Genomic DNA, 22983 nt, shown 5'->3' on the forward strand with positions numbered 1-22983 from the left:
AGCAGGTTTGAATCCCAGCTCTGGTGCTTACTGGCTCTATAACCAGTATAATTCATTCTGATCTCAGTCCTCTCATTGTAAAAAGCCATTTCCTCCCCAACTCACTGTGGGGGATTATAGGAGTTAACAGTAAAGTCATATAATCAATAAAGATGTATCCTAGCCCTTCTGTGTGTCAAACCATAACTTTCAGTGTTGGGGATACACACATCAAGACAGACAAAATTCTATTCATACTTTAGGAATGGTTGGGAAAAAAAGAGTATGAAAGATAAATAGGCAAAATATAAAATGACAAGGATCAATAAAAATATGTAAAAACAAAACATAACAAGAAAGGAGAGTACAGAAGAGTTGGTACAATTGTATGATTTTAAACTATAAAGCCCAAGGCTCTTTTGAGGGGACATTTATGTTGAGATTCAAAAGGAGGAAGTGAGGTCTACTGTCTTCTGGAGAAAGAACAATCCAGGCAGAAGATGTGGGGTTTTTGTAAACATCCTGGGGCTAGGTCATGCTTATAGGGTTCAAAGAATAGCAAGACAGGCAATGAGCCAAGGGAGAAAAAGGCGAGGAAGGCACAAGGAATGAGAAAGGAGACTGTGCAGAACCGCAAAAACCATTGCAATGAATTTGGCCAGACAAATGTTAGCTAGTTATTATAATTGCTTGAAGGTAAAATGTTTCAGTATTATAGCTCAAATAAGACTGTTCCATAAACCCTCTTTTAAAATTCTGTGTCCTTCCAAGAATGTTTTAAAAGACATCCTTCATTTAAACAAAATGGCAAGGCATCTAAGTGCAAAGGACACAATTCTAGAATATTCTTATGGCCAATCTGCTCTGTGGGTTCTTCTCTTGCAGAAACCACCCACTCTGCCTGGGAGCCCCACTCTTGGGGGAGCAGAAAAAGTCAATGCGAGGTTTTCTCTCCCTATTCATTTCTACAATAGGAATAGCTTTTCCAAACTGTCTGGAAATTGAAAGCTTAACCTTCATCTGCTGTGCTGTGCATGCAGGACCTGCTTTGCTGTAAGAGATTCCTAGAGAGAATTGTACATGATCTGAAAATGGACGAAGGTGTATGTAAGCACAGCACTATCCTCTAGTTCCTGACTGAGCACATACTAATCATTCCCTATATTTTGAACATCAATTTTTGATGAAGCTTTTTACAGTGCACAAACGCTTTCAATGCCAAATAACACTTTATGCCATTGCTTATTCTGTAGAATAGGATAAGAGAGGCAGTACTCAGTATTATAATTTTGGTAAATACTCTTACAATAAAACTATAAATAATATTTTTTTCCCTCAAAGCCTTGGACTTAATCTGTTCTCACTTGAATTTAATGTTGAGGAAGGAGAAAATCCTTTCCATCTTAGGAATGGTTCTTGCTCTTATACTAATCAAATCAAATTATTTTTATAAGTGAAAGTTTGAATCAGATAGAGAATTTTCACTTACCAAAATGATTTTAAGACCCAAATGTTCCTTCTGTTTTTAAAATATATTTCCCTATTAAAACATAGTTTAGTTCTCCAAGTATAATAAAAAGAGGCCATGGTATAATTGGAGTGGCCTCTTTTATTCTGTGTTTTGCAACCAAGGGCCCTCAATAAAACTTCCTAGAGCTGGAAGCATAAAACTATAAGCTACTGAGAGGATTCTTCATTTAACTGTTGAATTTGACAAGAATGCTTATCTTATTCTCCCACTCTCGATATTTCATGGATTAAGAACAGAGCCCTTCTGTCTCCTCTCTTTTTTCTCTCTCCTCTCCTCTTCCCTTGTCCCCTTCTCTCCCCAAATTCCCTTCCCTCCTCTCTCTCTTTCTCTTGTCCATCCTCTGAAGATTGCTATTTCTGTGGAAAAGAAAAACAAATTCTTCTGTGACTTGAGGAAAGTAATTCCCCAAAGTGTGTGGCAATAAATTCCTAACAAGAACGATGGGTAGAACGGCTGTAGTTAGAAAGTCATGCTGTTCCCTTGTGATGTCTACCGATGATTGTACCTATGCCAAGCAAAATCACTGGGAATCATTTTCTTATCTCCTGCACTTGTTTTTGGTCCAAGTTCCAGAAGATGGCTTAATCTATGTTCCTGAGAGAAGCATTCTCCTCCCACCAGGTTTGCTTTCCAGGAGGACATGCAGCCTTGTTGTGATGTCCTATTCATTTCTTTGTATTTATAGAAAGTTTCAAATATAAAAATGATATAGCAATTTGGTGTTCAGGGTCCTATTTTTGAATTGCCTAGTCATTCCTCAGGGAAAGATCTCTATGTACTGTATTTAATTTTATATTTCTTTCTTTTCCGGTGAAATTTGTAGTGAGAAATATAAGGTTTTATAAGATAGCAATGGCTTTTCCTCTCTTGAGCTGCTATACCAGAATTCTTCAAATCAGGACACACAATTACATAATACACAAACTTAAACACTGTCTGAAACTGTCTAGAAAGTTCTTATGTCCATCTTCTGGTATTCTGTTATAAAAATAAGTAAATTCATAGCTATATGTTGTACCTCACAGAACTTTTGAAAAGTTTAGTAGGTGTCATAAATTTATATTTTTGGAATAATTCCATTTTTCTGTGTATCTCTTTCAAGGAGAACCTGTTTTGTTCTAGCAAAGTCATACTTGGAAAGCTATAAAAGAAAAATAGAGTTGTTTTTTTTTACAAAAATCAATGTATTTACTGCTATTCTTAAACTGTTCCTACCCTGTTATAGAAGGGTTTGTCCTGATTGGCACACCATTTATGTCTGATTTATTAAGGATGTGGAATTGCTGGGGGAGCTTGCTTCTGGTTTGTATGATAGATTTATGTATCCCCCCCCCCCAGCTCTCTGCAGTGCTGGTTGTGAGTAGACTTTCTATAAAAATATGGAGAAGCCTCTGAGCATTTATCTGGGGCTGATTCTAAACAATGTCTCTACAGTCCTACGGTGGTTATGTTTCATCCCTGGCCCTCGCATCTGGTACTGGTCTTTTCAAATGTGGAATAGCAGTGGCTCCAGTCTCCAGCTGGGAATATTATGGTATGGAAACATTTTATAAATGTTGCCGTGAAAACAGTTAACACATAATTACTCTATATTTGAGGTTGCTAGGAAAACAAATTATGTGGTAAAATTCACCCCAGCATCACTGGGAAAAATATAATCTATAAATGAAGTTGTTCATATGATTCATTATTATCATGCTGTCACAATTAGAGAACACTTAAGGAGGAATAACCCTTCAGAAATCCAATATATCTAATTTTCTCTCTAAAACCTGGAGCCTCTGTCGAACCAAATCTCTAAAAGCAAAGCTCTCGCTGTGTTTTTTGAAGGCACAGAGCTGCAGCATGTCTAACTTTCAAGCACATCTTGTGCAGTCAGGCCATGGGCCAAGCAATTTACCTTCACACTGCAGTTTGGAACACAGCTCCTTCATCTCCAGAAGTGAGAGAAAGAAACACTGTGCTTGAGAAGTACCCTTTCCTATGTGTGTCTGATTAACATGAATGCAGAATTCAGAAATAACTCTAATAATTGTACAGAAATGAGCTCTGCTAGGTCTTCTCTGCTCAGGGTTAAAAATGAGACAATTATGATTCCCTTTCAGGGAATGTTTATTCATAAAAAAATGTATGCGTTTTTATATGTGTGTATGGTGCTGATTCACATTTCACAAGATGAAATGAAACACAAGTAAAAGTATTAATGGTGGTGGTTTTCTTATTTATTTTAAAATATAATGACACTCTACTCTAAACATTTCCCAAGAAAGATTAAGTGAAGAAATATAAAAGCATCCTTAAACTATCTACAATATTTCTCTGGCCCCAGTGAATTGGATTGTGGAAATGTCATACCTTCATTCTGGCCAACCATTGCACCATGTAAAGCAAGAGTTCATCTCAAGATTGCTATGTGACTGAACTGAGAAGTTATTAAACTAGAAGGCATTTGGGGAGTAAGATGGTGTATATCCTCAGCAAACAGTATATCCTTCTTAATTTTGCAGCATCTATCTACACAGAGAGATTCATGGGCTTCCCAACAAAGGACGACAATCTGGAGCACTATAAAGTGAGCACTTTTCCCTTTTAACTAGGTCACTAATTTAGGTCAAATGCTGTAAATGACTTTGTAGTTTCAATTCTGTGTCTCTAGGCAAAAATGTTCTTTTGTTAACTACAAACCCTTACTAGAAAGGATTTTACTGCTTTCAGATGCTATTCTTTCTTTCCCCAATTTTCTTTCCCTAACCTCCATTTTCCCATTCCTCCTCCCCACCCCCCAAGCCCCCACACAGCTTGAACGGGCATCATTTATGCCTAAGGTCTCACTCATATGTAACATATGACACAAAAACTTTCAGTTTTTCAGGCTAAGAATCAGATGGAAGTAATGCAAATGATGATGAAAATGTGTTGCTCTGACTCTTAAATATTTATCAACCAAAGCAATACATAATTTCAGTATTGGTGCTAAGTCCATTGCACAATGATTTAGCTAGTTTTCTATTAGAATTTGCAGCAACTAAAATGTTAATTTTTCCTCTTTTCCAGAATTCAACTGTGATGGCAAGAGCAGAATATTTCAGAAATGTAGACTATCTTCTCATCCACGGAACAGCAGATGGTGAGGTTTAAGCAAGACTCTTACACATAAAAATACTGAGCCAGCATCACTTTGTTTAAGAAACATTAAGCATCCTCCTATGCCTATGTTCAGGGTCAGTACCTAAGAGTCAGGGACATTTCCATATCTGAGTGTGATTACTCACTGCTGACAATGTCAAATGCATGACTAGATAATTGTTGGTGTTCATTTGCAGGCAGTACATTGTCACTCTAGGCTTTCTGGTATTTAGCAGCACTTTAACTCTCTCACTCCTCTCTCTCTTTGTTGCAGATAATGTGCATTTTCAAAACTCGGCACAGATTGCTAAGGCTCTGGTTAATGCACAAGTGGATTTCCAGGCAATGGTACATAATGTTGTTTTACGCATGTTTATGACCTTTGACCTCTAAGCTAAAAAGAGAGAGTCTTCTTTATTTACATATTTACTTAATTTAGTAAAACCTGAAAACATACTACAGAGTAAAATAAGCATAACATTAGTAAATGAATATTGGACCTCTTACAAAGTCCATGAAGGCCTCTAGGCTAGCCAAATCACCTAGAGTTTCCACTTGATTCATACAAGATAAAGTTATTTATGAGATTAAGTAATCTAGCTCAAATATTTAATACTTCTGCAATCCTATGTCCTTATGTAGGTACATGTTTCAAGTCCTTACAAAACCTAGGACTCACAAAGCAGCTAGAAGAGTCTATTTAATAAGAAGCAATTGCATGATGTTACCAGAACCTTAATGGTGCCCTGAATTCATTCAGCTCCATTTAGAGCTAGAGAATCAGTTTGTGTGTATGCTTAGAACCTGGTAAATGTAATCCAGGCTACTTGAAGAATGAGAGATGAAATCATAGAAGGCAGTAAGGAAGGGTGTGGGCCATCATTGGTAACCATAATGTCACCTATTCAGTGAGTAATATTTCTCCTTCAATTGCTTTTATTGGATAAGAATCCAGGAAGGGAATTCCTTCATCTTTTGAAAGCTTGGGTTTTTTTCATTAATATTTTGCAAAAGATGAGATGCGATTTTTCGGTGTTTATTGTGACTTTCCAAGGATAGATTCAATTCAGTAAATATATAGCATTGCACCCTATCCACTGCCACCATTGTACAGTGAAAACATTCTTACTGGAGTGTTTCCAACAATGAAGTTTAGTTGTATTACCCCTCACTTATTTTTTTAAAAAACTTTTTGGTTTTATTTATTTATTTATTTATTTGGTTTTTATTTATTTATTTATTTATTTGAGAGCGACAGAGAAAGAGGCAGAGAGAGAGAGAGAGAGAGAATGGGCACTCCAGGGCTTCCAGCCACTGCAGATGAATTCCAGATGTGTGCGCCCCCTTGTGCATCTGGCTAACGTGGGTCCTGGAGAATCGAGCCTCAAACCGGGGTCCTTAGGCTTCACAGGCAAGTGCTTAACTGCTAAGCCATTTCTCCAGCCCCCCTTACTTATTTTTAAAAAATGTTTTTATTTATTTATTTATGAGAGAAAGAGAGAGAGAGAGAGAGAGAGAGAATGTGCCCATCAGGGCCTCCAGCCACTGCAAAGTCCAGACTAGAACCATCTTGTGCTTCTGGCTTACATGGGTCCTGGGGAATTGAACATAGTACCTTACGCTTCACAGGCAAACACCTTAACCACTAAGCCATCTCTCTAGCTCCCTACCTCTTTTTCTTTTACAATGATGATTTTAACTTCTATAACATATTTTTGTGACATAAAATGTGGAGGATTTTTCTGCAATAGTGACAAATAAGATTCACAGGCTAAAAGCCTCATGGAATTTTTGAGCTACTAGCAGTAATAGGGAAAAATCAATGATTTTGTTTTTTAAAAGAAGAACCTGAGCACTAGAGAAGCAGATTTCCCTATTTAATATGCTAGCTCTGGAATCCCTGCCTTTGAGCCTGATCCTACCTGGGGATCCTGCACTCACCACTGTGAAAGCTCAGCCTCTGAGGTCTAGAATATACATTTAAAGAATATAAAATGGTAGAAGAGGTTAACAAAAGCTCTTACCATCATCCTGCTCTTAATGTTTATATGAGAACTATTTATTGAAGTACTCTTGCATAGAATCTTCCAGTTATCTGGAACGGAGAGAACAAAAGAAACTAAAGCTAGATGCATTTTGCAGCTCTGGGAATAAAGCAAGCTCATTTTCTTTGTATTTCAGTGGTACTCGGATCAGAACCATGGGCTCTCTGGCCTGTCCACGAACCATTTATACACCCACATGACCCACTTCCTCAAGCAATGCTTTTCTTCATCAGATTAAATTAATGCAGATACAAGCCTGTATCACTATCTGAAAACTGCACATGGAAGCCTTAGACTTCTCCTTTTCCTTCTATATCTTGCAAAAATACTGGTATATGTGTTGACCATTATAGTAAAGGCTGGTTCAAACTTGGGAGTGCTCAGAAATTCAAGCTCAATATTGTTTACATGTTCTAATCCTCTGTGGAAGGAAAGAGAGCCATGCATATGCATCTTACTCTGGACATAGAAATGGAGGGAAAAATAAAGTCAGAAGTCCAAGTGCTGGCATGTTGTCTGTGTTCATTGATCGCAATGTCTGTTCCTATGTTGGAGAGAAGTGCTTATGCAAGACAAATACATGAATAATATGATGGTCATTTTGAAGAATAATCTAGCTGCAATTTGGGATTTTTGTATTGAGAGCTCCAAATTCTGGGACAAATAGATCACAGTAGAGAAAAACAGTTCAGAAAATGCAATGAATCAAATCAGAGATGTTTTTATTCAATGCTGTCTCTCCAAAATATGTTCATGAAATTTTCTCAAAGACATCTTCACCATTGCCAGAAGCACTTGGTAAGGATAAAGTCAGACTTTTTAAAATTGATTTTTTATATAAAATTTGCACTCTTATATTATTACTTCTACCCTGCCCCAGTTCTGCTGTGGGTCTTCCACGGTTGGGTTATTGGTACTCATTGTGCAGACCAATGACATTAGTCAGTCTCTGTAGTGGGGGAGGGCATGGTGCCTCAGGCTACTCCCACGCACCCTGCAGCCCTTACACTCATTTTGCTCCTTCTTTTGCTATGTTCCCTGAACCTGGGCAGGCAAGATAGAGCCATGTTATGGGATGCTTTCTCTGTAGTCTCTGAATCTCTGTTTTGATGAGGTCTGAATGACAATAGTGTCTATCTCCCTGGAATTGATTTTCAGACTGGCCTTGTGAGCAGTATTTGTGTCACTGCTTCTTCTGCAATGACTTCTGGGTCTGGGCAGATGAGTTGGAGGTGCCCCATCTCATGGTAGATAGTTGGCTAGTTCTGATGTATTGATGTATTCTGGTTTGCCCCAGCATTCTCAATCATCCAGCCTCAGAATACGCCCCACAGCCAGGTAACCCCCCCAACAAGCCCCAGCAATGCTTGATGGTACAAGAGTTTACTTTATAAGAAAAAGGTCAGACTTTTCAACTCAGTTTCTCTCTCTCTCTATTTTTTATTAGTTATATACACAGTGTGTATACAGCCATGTTGGTACCATCGTTAGCCTCCTCCCTGTCCTCCCCCCCTCCAAAGGGACCCTCTAGTTGGGGAATGTGGGTTGTGCATTGTGGGGTAGCCCACCATAGAGTAATTGGGGAAATGAGCAAGAGTGTTGCTTTCTTGGTGTACCAGGTTCTCTTTTAATAAGTGCTTCAAATTTTGAACTGATCCTATTTTAGGAATTAGTAATACTACCTTCTAGAATTACTAATAAAACCTGCCCTTAGATTACTAGGAAATGATTGAGATAAACTAAATAAAATAAAATGGACAACAGCAGCAGAAGAAAATTTTATATCTAAGAGATTTTTTTGTATATTTACACAATAAAGTTCTATATTATAAAGTACATTAATAAAATAGAAAAGAGGGCTGGAGAGATGGCTTAGCGGTTAAGCGCTTGCCTGTGAAGCCTAAGGACCCCGGTTCGAGGCTTGGTTCCCCAGGTCCCATGTTAGCCAGATGCACAAGGGGGCGCACGCATCTGGAGTTTGTTTGCAGAGGCTGGAAGCCCTGGCATGCCCATTCCCTCTCTCTCCCTCTATCTGTCTTTCTCTCTGTGTCTGTCGCTCTCAAATAAATAAATAAATAAAAAAATTAAAAAAATAAAAAAATAAAAAAGATAAGAAACTGCTAATGTTAGGGGCCTGCAGAGATGCCTCATTGGGTAGATAAATGTTCACCATGCAAGCATGAGGTCTGGAGTTTGGATCCCAAGCACCAACTTAAATACTGAGTGGGGGTGGCAGCATGCCTGTAAACACAGAGCTTAAGAGGGTATAGGAAACAGGAGGAGCAAGTTGGCTAGCTGGACTAGAATTAGTGAGCTCTGAGTTCATTTAAGAGACCTTGCTGAAGTAAATAAGGAGCTATTGAGGAAGACATATGATGACAACCTTTGGCCTCTGAATATATGTGTCTGTACACACACATACACGCACACACACAAACGTGTGCGCGTGCCTACATGTACAACATGCAAAAAAAAAAAAAAATCTTGCGTGCCTATGATCTCAAAAGCAATGCTCTGCCAGTAACTGTCACCATCAATTACAAACTATGGGCAGCCTGCCATCTCTGTGATTGCCGCAGTATTTGAATGATCCCTCCACTTCACCAGGAAATATTCTTAAATGAATTTGAAAACAACCACCACCCTACTGCCCCAGGGAGTTTTCATCCATATATATGTTTCCCAGTGATGGGCTTCTCTAGTTAGTTCTTTGCCCATGGCTTAACTGTCAAGCCTTTCTCATTTCTATAGCCAAAAGAACCAACCCAAGGATAAACTTGCAGCAGCACAAGGCTTCAAAGATCATAGTGTACAATCTTTTCCATAGTGTTCAGATATTTCTCAGTGCAGCCTTCTTTCCACTACTCCTTTTTAAAGCCACAAGTCCTGCTCAAATCCCATCACCCCACCTACCACAGCAGGAAGGCCTGCTCCTGTGCTGGTCATGGAGTCTGGAATGCAATTTTATAGATCCAGAGGCCTTCTCTACCTGCACAGTGGCTGATGCCCTGAGAGACAGTGGAAGCTACTGGAGCAAACCCGAAGCAGGCTCAGAGTTTTCCTATCTTTCACTCTTTCCCTCTTGGGAGAGGAGAATCATCAGTAGTTATTTCCTACTGCTCCATGTCTGGAGCACATAGGGTAATTATAAACAAGAGGAGCAACAGACAACTTACTGTTCCAATTTACTTTCCATCTCAGTGGAATTTGTAAAGCCTACTTCTAATATCATTGTGCAGAAGTGTGGTCCTCCAGCCTCAGACCTGGGCTTCCATGGCCATAAAGGCAACTTCCCAGAGATAAATCTAATTAGATCATTGGCCCACTTTGAAACCCTCCTTGATTCTTCACTGTTTGCAGATGAATAAACTCAATTGTATAACACACAGAGCCTTTGGTGATCTGCCTTCATGAAGTTTTTCTGACCTTTCTCTTCACATCAGTTTCCACAAACTCTGAATTTGCTCAAATATACCATATTCTTCCACATCTCTACACATTATAAAAGTTTCAAAAGGCTACCTACTATGGTAGCCACTAACTGCATGTGACTATTTTGATTTAAGTGAATTACAATAAGATAAAATTTGCACCTTGACCATACTAGCCACGTAAAGCTAGTAGCGGGGGTTGGAGAGATGGCATAGGGGTTAAGGTGCTAGTCTGCAAAACTAAAGGACCCAGGTTCAACTCCCAAGGACCCACATAAGCCAGGTCCATAATGTGACACATGCATCTGGAGTTTGTTTCCAGTGGCTGGAGGCCCTGGAATGCCCATTCTTTCTCTCTTTCCTCCCCCTCTTTTAAGTAAATAAAAATAAAGCTAGTAGCTACCTTATTAGATGGTATGAACACATGATGTTTCCATCATCACAGAAAGTGACACTGGACAGCTTTATCCTAGAGAAATCACCATAGCCCATGTCTTAAAACATGACATATCACAGAAGCTCACCAACTGAACAAGTGTCTCTGAGTTATGAGAAATTGAGGGGTTTTTTGTTATGTTTTGTTTTGTTTTTTATATTCTTGTCAATGAAGCCTTTTCTCACTCTGTAGGTGGAATCATCCAGGTCTTCGTCAGGGCTCTCAATACATATTTATTCATTTATTCATTCAATAGACATTTGTTGAATCTGGCTGTGTATCAGGCACTTGGAAATACTTTGGGGAGAGCAAGGCAGCAATATGCTCAGAAGCATTTTAATGTTTACATTTTCTATTGCCTTACTAGATTCTTCATTGGCTTGGAGGAGAAAAAGGTATGGAAAGGACAAAGGGGAAATATTTTAAGTAGAAAATGCCAAATTAAAGGGTACTTCAAAAACACTTCATCTCTTCTGTTTAAAAAATCTTTCATATGGAACTGGGTATGGTGGCACACGCCCTTAATCCTAGCACTCAGGAGGCAGAAGTAGGAGGAACGCTGTGAGTTCTAGGCCACCCTGAGACTACATAGTAAATTCCAGGCCATCCTGAGCTAGAGTGAGACCCAACTTCTAAAAACAACAGCAACAACAACACAAATCTAGCATATGGGCTGAAGAGAAGACTTAGCGGATAAAGAGCTTGCCTGCAAAGCCGAACGGCCTGAGTGCAATTCCACAGTACCCATGTGAAGCCAGATATGCAAAGTGGTCCACACATTTAGAGTCTATTTGCAGCTGCTGGAGGCTCTGGTGTGCCCATTCTCTCTGTTTGTCTCTCTTCTATCTCTCTCTCTTTGCTTGGAAATAAAAATATTTTTTTTAAATATTGGCATATTATAATACTTATATTTACCACAATATATTCTTAGATTGATATTTGGAAATGAGTATCTCAACACCCAAGTTAATGTTATAAAATGTAATTATCCACCTATCACAAACTTTAGGTTTTCATTAATTCATTCATTCAACAAATGCAAATCACTGTTTTAGATTCTACGCTAGTATCTGAAAAACAAAATGCTAATATGTGTGAAAGGAAATGATAAAATTATTTCTAAAAATAATATCATTTTAGTCTCATGATACTGGCCCTAGAACTACTTATAAAAGCTTCAAACTTTAAAATGATAATCTAATAATTCTTAGAGAGAGTATAGAACAAGCAGTGGGCATATGAAAAATTTGGTTAAACTTAACACAAATGAGGAAACTTATATTGGGATTTAATTTTCTTAAAAAATCTACCTCAGAATATAAATGAATTATTAGTTCTTTTCAAGAAATACTTAGTCCTTATTCCAGGAATGTTGTAGGGTATTTTAGGGGTTACAAGGATGACTAAATGTGACAATCTCTCCATTTCTAAGCGCTTTCAGTAAAGGAAACTTAACGAATCTGATTTTCCCAACATTTAAGCACTTCTCAGAAGCTGACAGATCTTTATGCAAATGTTGTTGCCAAGCTGTTTGTAATGGTGAAATTATACTTTGACAGTAACTCTTTAAAATATATTAAACCCAGCTAAGGTTTTTTTGGAAATGTTGCCAATTAAGTCACTTTAATGAGCTTCTTGATGGTAATGTAATTAAAATTCAGATGTTCTAATTGTAAAAAAAAAAAAAAGTAGTTCTGGGAAAGTAAAATAAGCAAATGTAAAAATGAATTAGGGCTAATTTAAATGGTGATTATGTGGTCTTCTGAGAAGATTCAACCAAAACAATGCTTTCAATTATGCTGTTTGTAAGGAAGAAAGAAGGCACCTAACAGAGATTTTGAACGGATTCAATAAAGCAGATATTCTGAGTTTATCCAATAAAACAGATTGGAAAATTGTGAACTCAGTAAAGCATTCCCCACCTATGAAAGCATTACAGAAACACCATGTTGGCACCATGGATAGGTATCTATCTCTGCAGTTCAGAGTGGAATGATCTCTAATTGAGGGAGGAGTTGGTCCCTGGACCTCACTAAACTATTCAGGGGAACATCATCTGGCTTCCAACAATGCCTCTAATGACCACCTGCCAAATTATTGTCATGCAATCCTAGTGTGCTGGCCATAAACACTTCTTTTGACACGCAGGTAGTGTCTTTGGCATATGAAAGCAGTATGATCTCATTCTATTGGTTTTTAATTAATACTCCATTGCTAACTACTTTCTTTAAAAAGAAAACTGCTTTGATTTTCTGTTTTAACAAATACTTGTTGGTACAGCCCTGCATCTTTGTTCTGTGTTTGATAGTCTGTGCTTTCTGACTGAAAAAAGGGCACAGTCAAGCCAGAGTCATAACATGATGGTTTGATAACCCCCCTTCTTAGTACTGCTCATATCATCTGTCATAGTCACTAATTACTGAGAACAGCAATTTTTGGCACTGCTATAGAAAGTAAACTTTTGGATGTCTTCATGGAGCATTTAATAAAATACAAAATGATTGTTATGTTTAATATATATTATCTATTCACACATGATTTAAGTTGTTATTGAGTCATCCTCTCAGATATCCTTTTAGATATATTTCCAATTTTTCTTATATCACATTACTAAATTTCCAATTTTAATAAGTGAAAATTTAAAATTATGATATTTTAATATATACACATTTTTGTACCAACAGGGAACATTACTGCCACCTCATTTCCTTTATAACATTATAGCAATACTTGGTATTATTGCAAGCTCATTTCTTTCAGAAAGAACACAACATAATTCATATATTAGTCTTGTAAGTATAACCAACTCACGATGGCTCACTTTATAGGCAGCCATCTGGATTTGGTAAGTGCATGGGTGGCAAGGTCAGACTACCTGGTTTGAATCCAACCTAGTATATACTAGTTATGTTAACTATCATCAATTTTCTTTTGTTGTCTTAACTTCCATGTCCTTGTAAGTGAAATAGAGATAATAGTTCTTACCCCATGAAGCTGATTGGTTGATTAAAATAAATATTACTTGTAGAACTAATGGTGTCTACTTTAAAGGACACATTTTGTGTTTGTTTAATACAAAATAAACTAGTATTTGTCATTTTCAACAAATTAATACTCAAGAAATTAATAGACTAAGTCTGAAATCAATCTAGTCTCTTGCTCATCTCTGTGAATTTAACATAAGGTTTAGAATCTTGAGTCACTTATATAGATCACTAGACCTATTTTGTAAATAATAGCCTTTTAGGAATAACCAATATTAAAGTTTGATCCACTAGCAAAGCTCATCTAACTTGGTTCTACTCCTGAATGCGTCATTCACCCTTGTATCTCAATACCTGTTTGAACAGCCTAATGTGTTGATAGCAGTGGTAGAATCATCTGAGAGGAGGACAAATTGCCAGGGAACTATGCAGGTGAAGGCAATATACCCACAGAGCATTTCTTCTTGACATGATTTACAAGGATCTCCCATTGCTCGCCAAGCTCCAGCCACTCTGGGTTTTCTTGTGGTTTTTGTGCAAGGCCAACTTTATTTCTGCTTTAGAGCCTTGAGCATCTCTCCACTTGGATTTTATTATTGCTCTATTTATATTATTCACTTGTTGCATGTGGACATGTATACATATGTGTGCTTGGGCATGAGCACACGTTTCTCCTCCCTTCCCGCTTTCTCCTCTGAGAAAGCTCACTCTAATTGTTGCTGCTTACTAGTGGCCAGACACTGAGGGCTCTGCCTCGCAGTTTCCCATTGCCATGGGCATATTGGAATCACAGATGTGGGCAGCTTTGCATCTAGTTTTACATGGATGCCAAAGAAAATGTAACTTGGGTGTCAGTCTTGGCAAGCAAACACTTTTAACCTCTGAGCCATCTCCCCAGTACTCCACTTGGCTTTTGATTTTGTCCTTTTGATCTAGGTCTTGGCTTGAAAGGAAGTTCTACCCTGGAAGGAATTTCTCTGGAAACTGAATTTAATGTTGTTTTTCCATGATGAGACTTCCAACCACAGCACCTAGTTTTGCTTTCTTTACAGTGCTTAGAAGTATCAAAAATTATATTACTTATGTATGTCTTATTGCTTCTATTGAAATACCAGGCACCTCATCTGTCATTTCAGCTATCTACCTCCAATACCAAGACAGTCCCAGAAATTAGATAAGAAAAGTTCAGTGACTGTTTGCTGATGGATCCCCACATTTTGGGGATAGAAGAGTCAATGGAACAAGAATCTTGTGCAACCTTCTTCTTGGGGAGACAAATCTTACCCTTCCTAAAGCTTAGTGTGAAATAAAATTTGTTTTCCTTGGTAAAAAAAAAAAAAAAAAAACAAAAACAAATGAGATACCTGAGAAACAGGTGGCCCCATGCAGCAAAATAAGGTTAAGGAGGACATGAGTCTTAGCCAGAGATATAAAAGAAATTGGTCTTTTAAACAAAAATAATTTGGATTAGGAAATGGCAACAGCCTACTGCCTTGTCCCAACTTAGATACGTGCTGCCTCTCGATGAATCACCGAAGGGCCCCACACACTGAGGACATTTGGCACAGAATGTTCAGACGGGAAGATGTCAAATAAGTATCTGAGATGCTATTGAGGAATTTAAGAGCCTATATTTTAAAACACTGCTTCCCTCTGGTTTCACTTCAGGTTGTATAAATCACCCTTTCACAAATACTACTTTAAAATGTATTATATTTAATAAGTACATTTCAGGTGCTAAAAGGTTTATTTTACAATAAAAAACAATTATGTCTAGACCTTATAGTATCTTTCTCTCTCAAGCAGATCTCAAGTTTAACTCTTGAAACTTTTGTTGACCCATTCTTTCAAATTCAGATGATAAATGTGAATTCATGAAGAGCTAGTCAGTAAAATACATCTTCCAAAACCTCCATTTTGGATCATGTTTTATTTAGTAGCTGGTGACTCAATATGAGTGAAGTCAACTTTCTAGGCTCCCACTGATTCAGGTGAATGCAGCCCGTGCTCCTGTAAAAATGTCAGGCATCATTAAATAATGGGAACTGAGCTTCAGTTTTGTGTTTTGGACAATGTCCCTCTTTATTCTCACTGTGCTACAGCAGTGGAACTGAACTCATAATTTTCAAATCAGGTGCAGCAAGTACTGGGGTTCTTCTGCATTCACTAAGGGGCAGTTCAAGGCAGTTCCTAGGCCATGCATAGTTTTCCATATTGAAATCATAGGCAATCCATATTTTAATTCACTCCCCTTTACCCTGGGTCTAAGCGTATTCTAAGATCCAAGTTTACACCTTGATCTCTCAGCATGGTTCGTCAATGGGTCTTTCTGAGGCTCCATTCTTTAGGGATAGAGTTGGAAATCCTTAGTTGAGTAGCTATCATAGATGCTTTGACTTAGGTAGTTCTGAATGAGAACATTCTCAAGGAGTTGCCTTCATCATCACAATCCACCACCAACCTTCATTGGTGAGATTCATTTTATATGAATTAAATTGATAGTTGAAAATCTTGCACTGGATAAATGTTACTGATGCCTTGATACAGAATTCTTTGTTCACACAATCTCTGAAGCTAGGTAGGCAATCAGAATGAGTGAAGCCATCCAAGTGTGAAGAAAAGGTCTCTGGAAATCTAAGGGTGAGAGGCTAATGAACTTGTAAGGGCATCTGCAGGCACAAGAACTAGTGTCTCAAACTTCCACTTCCCAGAAATGCAGGCCTGTTATGGCCAGTTCTGCCTGGTCTTGTTAAGAGAAATCAGTACAACAGAAGGATGGTGGGTACTCAAATGCAATTTTTCTTTCCTCCTTTCTTGCTTTCTCTCTTCATCTTGAACTTTTGACAGCTTATTTATGAGTAAAATAAATGTATTTCTATGCCAGATTTGAACTCTGGATATCAGTTTCCATTTTAAGTACAAATTTGTTTGTCTTCTCTTAAATGTGTCTCAGAGAGTGTCATATCTTAACCCATTTAAGTTTTGAAACTACATAAATTAAAAATTAAGATAGAGAGGTCTGGGGAAATTGCTTAACAGTTAGGGGTTTGCCCATGAAGCTTAAGGACCCAGATTCAATTCCCCAGCACCCAGGTAAGCCAGATGCACAAGGGGGCACACACATCTGGAGTTCATTTGCAGTGGTTGGAGGCCCTGGTGTGCCCATTCTCTCTTTCCCTTCGTCTCTTCCTCTCTCTCAAATAAATAAATAAGTAAATTTAAGAAACTAAAATACATATATTTGTAATAAGGAAAATAAGTTATGTAACGTACCTCACTGCTACTGGACTCTGACCCTAGTCCTCACTACACCATGGCCCCATGAAATACTGTCAGTCCCTCTGGATCAGAATTCCAGGAAAAAAAAATAAATAAATAAAACAGTGCAATGCCTTTCAGATGCCTCCATTACATATTATTGTCATTAGTCAATTGTCCAATATATCATATAAATAAACCCAACCCTGGCAGTAAGAACTTATAACACATTATTAGCATTTAAGTACAATTAATGAAATGCCCATTGGATGGTTGCTAAGTAAATACTTATAAGTTATTTAGAAAAATGGGGTTTTTATGTTTCTCTAATAATTTACTGGCTATTGGAAGGTCTACCCCTTATTTCTGAACACAACAGAACTGTATGCATACAAAAGCAGGACAACCAACATGTAAGTCCAATTCATACCTGCACTCAAATGATACAAACTTTCTGATCTTCTCATCCTCTCCTCCACCCTGTGTCCCTTCTTAATATCTTCTCACCAGTATTACCCATGCATTGTGTCCTCCCATACCTGCTCTCCTGCCAGCTCCCACACCACAGCCATGGAACTCCAGATGGGAGCAGGGTGGGGAATACTTTCACAATATTACATAACAATGGTCCCCAAATTGGAAACTTGTACATTATAAGTATATTTAAACTACGAAAGAAAAGATCCCAGAACAATGAATGTGTAAACTTAAAGTTTTGTTTTTCAAGGTTAGGTTGTTATAAAGGAAAAATAAAACTAACAATATTCCATGTAAAATGTCTTCCACCTCTCTTTCTTTCTTTGTGTTTTAATATTGCCACACATACAAGACCATACTACAAAGGCACTTCATATTTAGAGTTCTGTTATTCTTTCCTTTGCAACTTACAGTTCATGAGCCTAATAAAACAATATTTTATTTAAAAATATTATCCATGTGCTTGCTTCGGCAGCACATATACTAAAATTGGAACGATACAGAGAAGATTAGCATGGCCCATGCGCAAGGATGACACGCAAATTCATGAAGCGTTCCATAAAAAAAAAAAGTAAAAAAAAAAAAATATTACCCAGAAAGTAAGTGAAGTAATAAAAATGTGAATATCATGTTAAGATGTATAACATAAAATATGTAATTTTTACTATTAATTTTTATTCATCTTTGGAAAAATATCTAAATGTATATTTTTATTTATCTTTTATAGTTATATATGCCTATTTATGTACATAGAATATAAAATGTTATTTATAGGGTCTAGTGTCTTGGATATATGTAGAATTCCCAAAATAAAATAACAAAAAATAAACACATTTTTTTTTTTTAATTTGAGAGCGACAGACACAGAGAGAAAGACAGATAAAGAGAGAGAATGGGCGCACCAGGGCTTCTAGCCTCTGCAAACGTACTCCAGATGCGTGCGCCCCCTTGTGCATCTGGCTAACGTGGGACCTGGGGAACCGAGCCTCGAACTGGGGTCCTTAGGCTTCACAGGCAAGCGCTTAACCATTAAGCCATCTCTCCAGCCCTAAACACAATTTTAAATTGGGCAAAAGTCTTTATTGAAATATCCAACAAACACTTGAAGAGATGCACAAAAGCCTTATCTACTAGGGAAATAAAGTCAAAACAACAGTGTTATTCACAACAGTGGATGGGTTTATGCCGTCCAAATGTCTATCAGTGGGTGAAGGGCTGAACAACTGTGGTATATACAGAGAACAGAATATTATTCAAACATGAAAAGAAGTGAAGTAATAATGCATGGCACAACATGGATCCATCTTGAACATATGCTAAATGCCAGAAACTAGAAAAAAGGGCCATTGTATATTTTAACCCAAATGTCTGTCAAGGAGAGATGGGTAAGCAAACTACTACAGGTACATATAGTTGGGCATTATTCAGCAATAAATAAATAAATAAATAAATAAAGGAAATGCTGTGTCCTATTGAGATGAAGGAACATTGTTATCTTAGTAAAGTATTGAAGATGTAGGCCCATAATGAATGGTTACATAAAACATACAATATAGTTACTTCTATACACAGAGACCTGTGTTGTCAGAGCTCAGAAAAGAGACAATGGGGAATGAGTGCATTCTTCTTGGGGTGGAAAACATTATAGGAGCAATATTACACAGTGCTCTGAGTACACCAGAAAACACTCCAATTGCCAATTATTTAATATTTAGAAGTCTTGCCTGCTATCTGATAGCTGTGAATGGAGTTAGTAGTCAGAGCAGTTTTTGAGGAACTAAGATTTTGCTTAGAGTAAATGTAAGCTATTTCTGTTCTTAGTCTTATTCCTCATCCCAGACTTGAAAAAACAAACAAACAACAAAAAACCTTCTGCTCTTAAAGAATATAAATATAAATATAAATGTTTTCCAGTCTAGTCAAATTATTACTACTTTTGAAATTGTACCTACAATTGGCAATGTAAATTCAAGTGAAAAATGAAAAAAATAAATCTGATCTGTAGGTTCTGTGATAACCACCAGAATAAGTTATTGCTGTTCTTTTCACCAAGGTGCTGGCCATATATAGCTCTAAATTTATCCTCATTATATTGATATTTGAATCACCAACTCTCCTATCTATAATAAAGATCCAAACTAATGCTTAATGAATCAAATCAAATTATAAGATATTTACTGTAGCAGTGTTTGTTTTGAATTATGCCTAGAGATGGAGGGGAAGGAATGAAAAAGAAATGTGATAACCATAGTGTTTGATTTCAAAAAAAGTTTTATTGGTCAGACATGTAAAAGGATAATGGATTATATATATATGATAGTTAATATCTTATTGAGCTCTATGAAAAGGAGTTTTATTAAAATAAGAGTTTTAAAGTATTCTTATTAAAATGTGACTAACAAGTCAGTCTTCTTGTACTCCGGCAACATAACAACAAAGAAGGGACTAACTTCTTAGCAAGAAAAGAGTCAAGATTGGAAGACTTCTGGCCACAGAAATGGTGTTGACTATACAAGTAAGTTATTTTGGTATTTTATTACATAGTGAAAATACATAAAATCTTTTTTTTAGGTTTGAAGAATAGAATATCCAAACAAAAATTTTAAATCCATTATGTAAATTTCTATTTTAAAATAGGCTTGATAGATTGATAAATTATCCTCTATGGTTATAGCATTTCAATGTCACCAGAAAGCTAGGCCCATCTTCACAATACATCTGATTACATATGAGTTGGCAACACTAAGCAAGTTCTAGGCAGGGGGCAAGTCTGATTACAAGGCATAATGAATTTAAAAAAAAGTGTTGATAACTCCTTTTACATTTTATGCAGTATTTTGTTTCCAGATCTCAAATTTGAAATTTTCTAATGGCTGAAGTTACTTTCTTTTAGAGAAGACTTTGAAAATTACAATGTTTTAATTGGTTCACATTAAAGACTCTTAGAAGCTTGAAGAAAAAAGTCTTTCCAGATGAGCAAGAGGTTGGATAAATGTAATGACATATGGTTTGTTTTTTTATAGCTACAATATGCAAAAAATAGTAGCATAACACATGTATCCAATGATATATATGTATTTATACATATAAATATATATTCTGCTTATAAATTATGAGATAAGTTTCTTTTGTACAAATGTGATTTTGTTTTCTTTCTCTTTCTTGTTCCCTTTAGGAATAAAAATAACAACTGAAACTTCGAACAATTTTAAACATCTCATTATACAAGGGATCTTGCAAAAGATAAAATCAACGACTGCAAATCCATGATGCCACACGGTCCCCTGCACAGACTTGTAAGCAAGCTGTCTACAGGGTCTCAGAGCCTCAGGGCAGGAAAACTGTCCATTGATGTCACTAGGAAACTCCCCTCCCCCAGCTGGCTTCCTCCAAATCCTTCCAGATGGAAGGTCACAAAATGATTCTAAAGTACCCCTCAGGAAGGGGAGTTCTCACATCCTTTGGCATGCTCAGAACTTCCCCATAAGTTCTTCCTTTATTGCCACTGAATCCCTTGGCTCATCAGGTCACTCATAGAGTGGTGAAGGACACCAAATTATAATATTCTTAGATATTCAGTTTCTGAAGTTTTAGATTGTTAAATGACTATCAACTTTTTTTTTTTTTTTTGTGTGTGTGTGTGTGTGTGTGTGTGTGTGTGTTTCGAGGTAGGATTATGCTCTAGTCCAGGCTGACCTGAAAGTCACTATGTAGTCTCAGGGTGACCTCAAACTCATGGCAATCCTCTCACTTCTTCACTTCTGCTTCCCAAGTGCTGGGATTAAAGGCATGTGCCACCATGTCTGGCTCCATCAAACTCTTTTTAATCTTCAAAACTAATTGATGTAAGTTTTTTTTTTCTCAAATATTATACATATTTTTTTCAAATTTTCTATTTTTGTCTTTTGAAGGTTTATGCCTATTTGAGGAAACCCCTTTTTTATGGGGAGGAGTTCTTAACCTAAAAAGGGCATGGCATATTATAGTTACCTCCAATAATCAGAGATGGACCACAGATTCCTCAGTACTGCTTGACAGATTCCCTAACAGATCTGATAGATAGTCCAGCATGGGTCTAGAGGGATACCAAGGGAAAGGTCCTGCACCTTCAAATGGTGACTCACCTCCCTGCTTCACTGCAGTGGTTTCCTGTTACCTTGGCCCTGTTCTGGGCCACTGTTTTACCCCTGATCTCTGTTGTCACTGTGTCTCTTTGAACTTCACTTTCATTTTCAAAGTAGATTCTACTTAGTCACTGAAGGGGCAGATTCTTAACTTCAAAAATTACTGATCATTTGGTGCTAATATCTCTACTAACCATCCCATCATAGTCCTATCTGAAATGTTTTGTGTGATGGATCTTATGGTGTAATAGGGAACATTCTGGGGCTGAAAAAATGAATTAGCAGTTAAGGTGGCTGCCTGTGAAGTCTAAGTACTCAGGTTCAATTCCACAGTGCCCACTTAAGCCAGATGCGCAAGGTGGCACATGCATCTGGAGCTTGTTTGCAATGGCTAGAAGCCCAGGCACACCAATTCTGTATCTGCCTCTCTCTTTTTCTCTCTCAAATAAATAAATATTTAAGATCGTGAACACTTTGGACTCTGAACTATTTGGAATTAAAATTTTAACATACTCAATGAAGCAGATTCACATAATAAACCCATTTAATTATCATCAACTCATACAATTCTATTTTGCCCTGCTTGTATTATCTATATTTCAATACAAATGTTGTGATCCTTTAAAAAAAAGCTTCTTTTTCAAATTTTAGATAAAACTGATGCAAACTGAAATCATTAATTTTAGCTTTGCTATTTTGACAATTGTAATATAGCATATTTCATTCTCACCAAAAATTTCCATTGCAGGCATCTTCTCCTATATTCATTCAGGAAACAACCACAGACCGAGGGTTTATATAAATGTCCATTTTTAGAGTTGTTCAACTTCTGTACCTAGATTCATGTTCTCTCCAACCACCCCTGCCATGTGTGTGTGTGTGTGTGTGTGTGTGTGTGTGTGTGTGTGTGTGTTTAGCATATTTTGTGTCTAATTTATCTTTATTGCTGCCTGCTTCTGCTGTTGGTTCTAAGTTGGTGTTAAGTAGTGGTTCATGAAATGAATGTCACAATTTACTTATTTCTCTTGATGAGTCTATCACTTATTCCTAGTTTCTAACTATTGTAGATAAAACTACTTTGAACATTTTTTGTACATTTTTTGTGGACATATGTTTTCTTTTCTTTTTGATGAAGTAGGTTAAGAGTAGACTTACCAAGTCAAAGAGGGCATTGTGCTCTAAAGGTTTTTATCCTCTTCCGAAAATGTTTGTAGTATTCCTTTTAATTTTTTTGTTTATTTTTATTTATTTATTTGAAAGTGACAGAGAAAGAGGGAGAGAGAGAGAGAGACAAACAGACAGAATGGGCGTGCCAGGGCCTCCAGCCACTGCAAAAGAACTCCAGATGCATGTGCCCCCTTGTGCATCTGGCTAACATGGGTCCTGGGGAACTGAGCCTTGAACCTGGTCCTTAGGCTTCACAGGCAAGTGCTTCACCACTAAGCCATCTCTCCAGCCCTATAGTATTCCTTTTAAAATGGCACTTGCTTGCTTTGAATAGATGGTTCAATCAAGCAGTCAGAGAATTCTAGTAAGAGATGTATAGTGAACAGGACTCTGCCTCTGTCGCTGTGGCTCTCACTCCACACTGC

The 22983-nt window shown here is 37.3% G+C and overlaps 1 protein-coding gene and 1 non-coding gene across 5 annotated transcripts in view; both read left to right on the forward strand.

Moving 5' to 3' along the window:
- LOC101615398 (fibroblast activation protein alpha) overlaps window positions 1-7182 on the forward strand; it is a 74928-nt gene extending 67746 nt beyond the window's left edge. For 3 of the 4 annotated variants that reach the window (XM_045148008.1, XM_045148009.1, XM_045148010.1), the window contains 5 exons: window positions 2945-3044; window positions 4018-4082; window positions 4565-4637; window positions 4911-4984; window positions 6818-7182. In XM_045148008.1, the coding sequence (XP_045003943.1) occupies window positions 2945-3044; window positions 4018-4082; window positions 4565-4637; window positions 4911-4984; window positions 6818-6919 (414 nt within the window). In that variant the 3' untranslated portion in view covers window positions 6920-7182. Of the gene's footprint in view, window positions 1-2944; window positions 3045-4017; window positions 4083-4564; window positions 4638-4910; window positions 4985-6817 lie in introns of those variants that run through there. The other variant, XR_006636832.1, reaches the window with a different exon arrangement.
- A 10544-nt stretch (window positions 7183-17726) lies between these two features.
- Window positions 17727-17833, forward strand: LOC123460388. The gene has a single exon (XR_006636953.1). It is a non-coding gene; the product is annotated as a U6 spliceosomal RNA (small nuclear RNA).
- Window positions 17834-22983: the final 5150 nt, after the last annotated feature.

The sequence above is a fragment of the Jaculus jaculus genome, chromosome 4 (genome assembly GCF_020740685.1).
Source record: "Jaculus jaculus isolate mJacJac1 chromosome 4, mJacJac1.mat.Y.cur, whole genome shotgun sequence".
NCBI lineage: Eukaryota > Metazoa > Chordata > Mammalia > Rodentia > Dipodidae > Jaculus > Jaculus jaculus.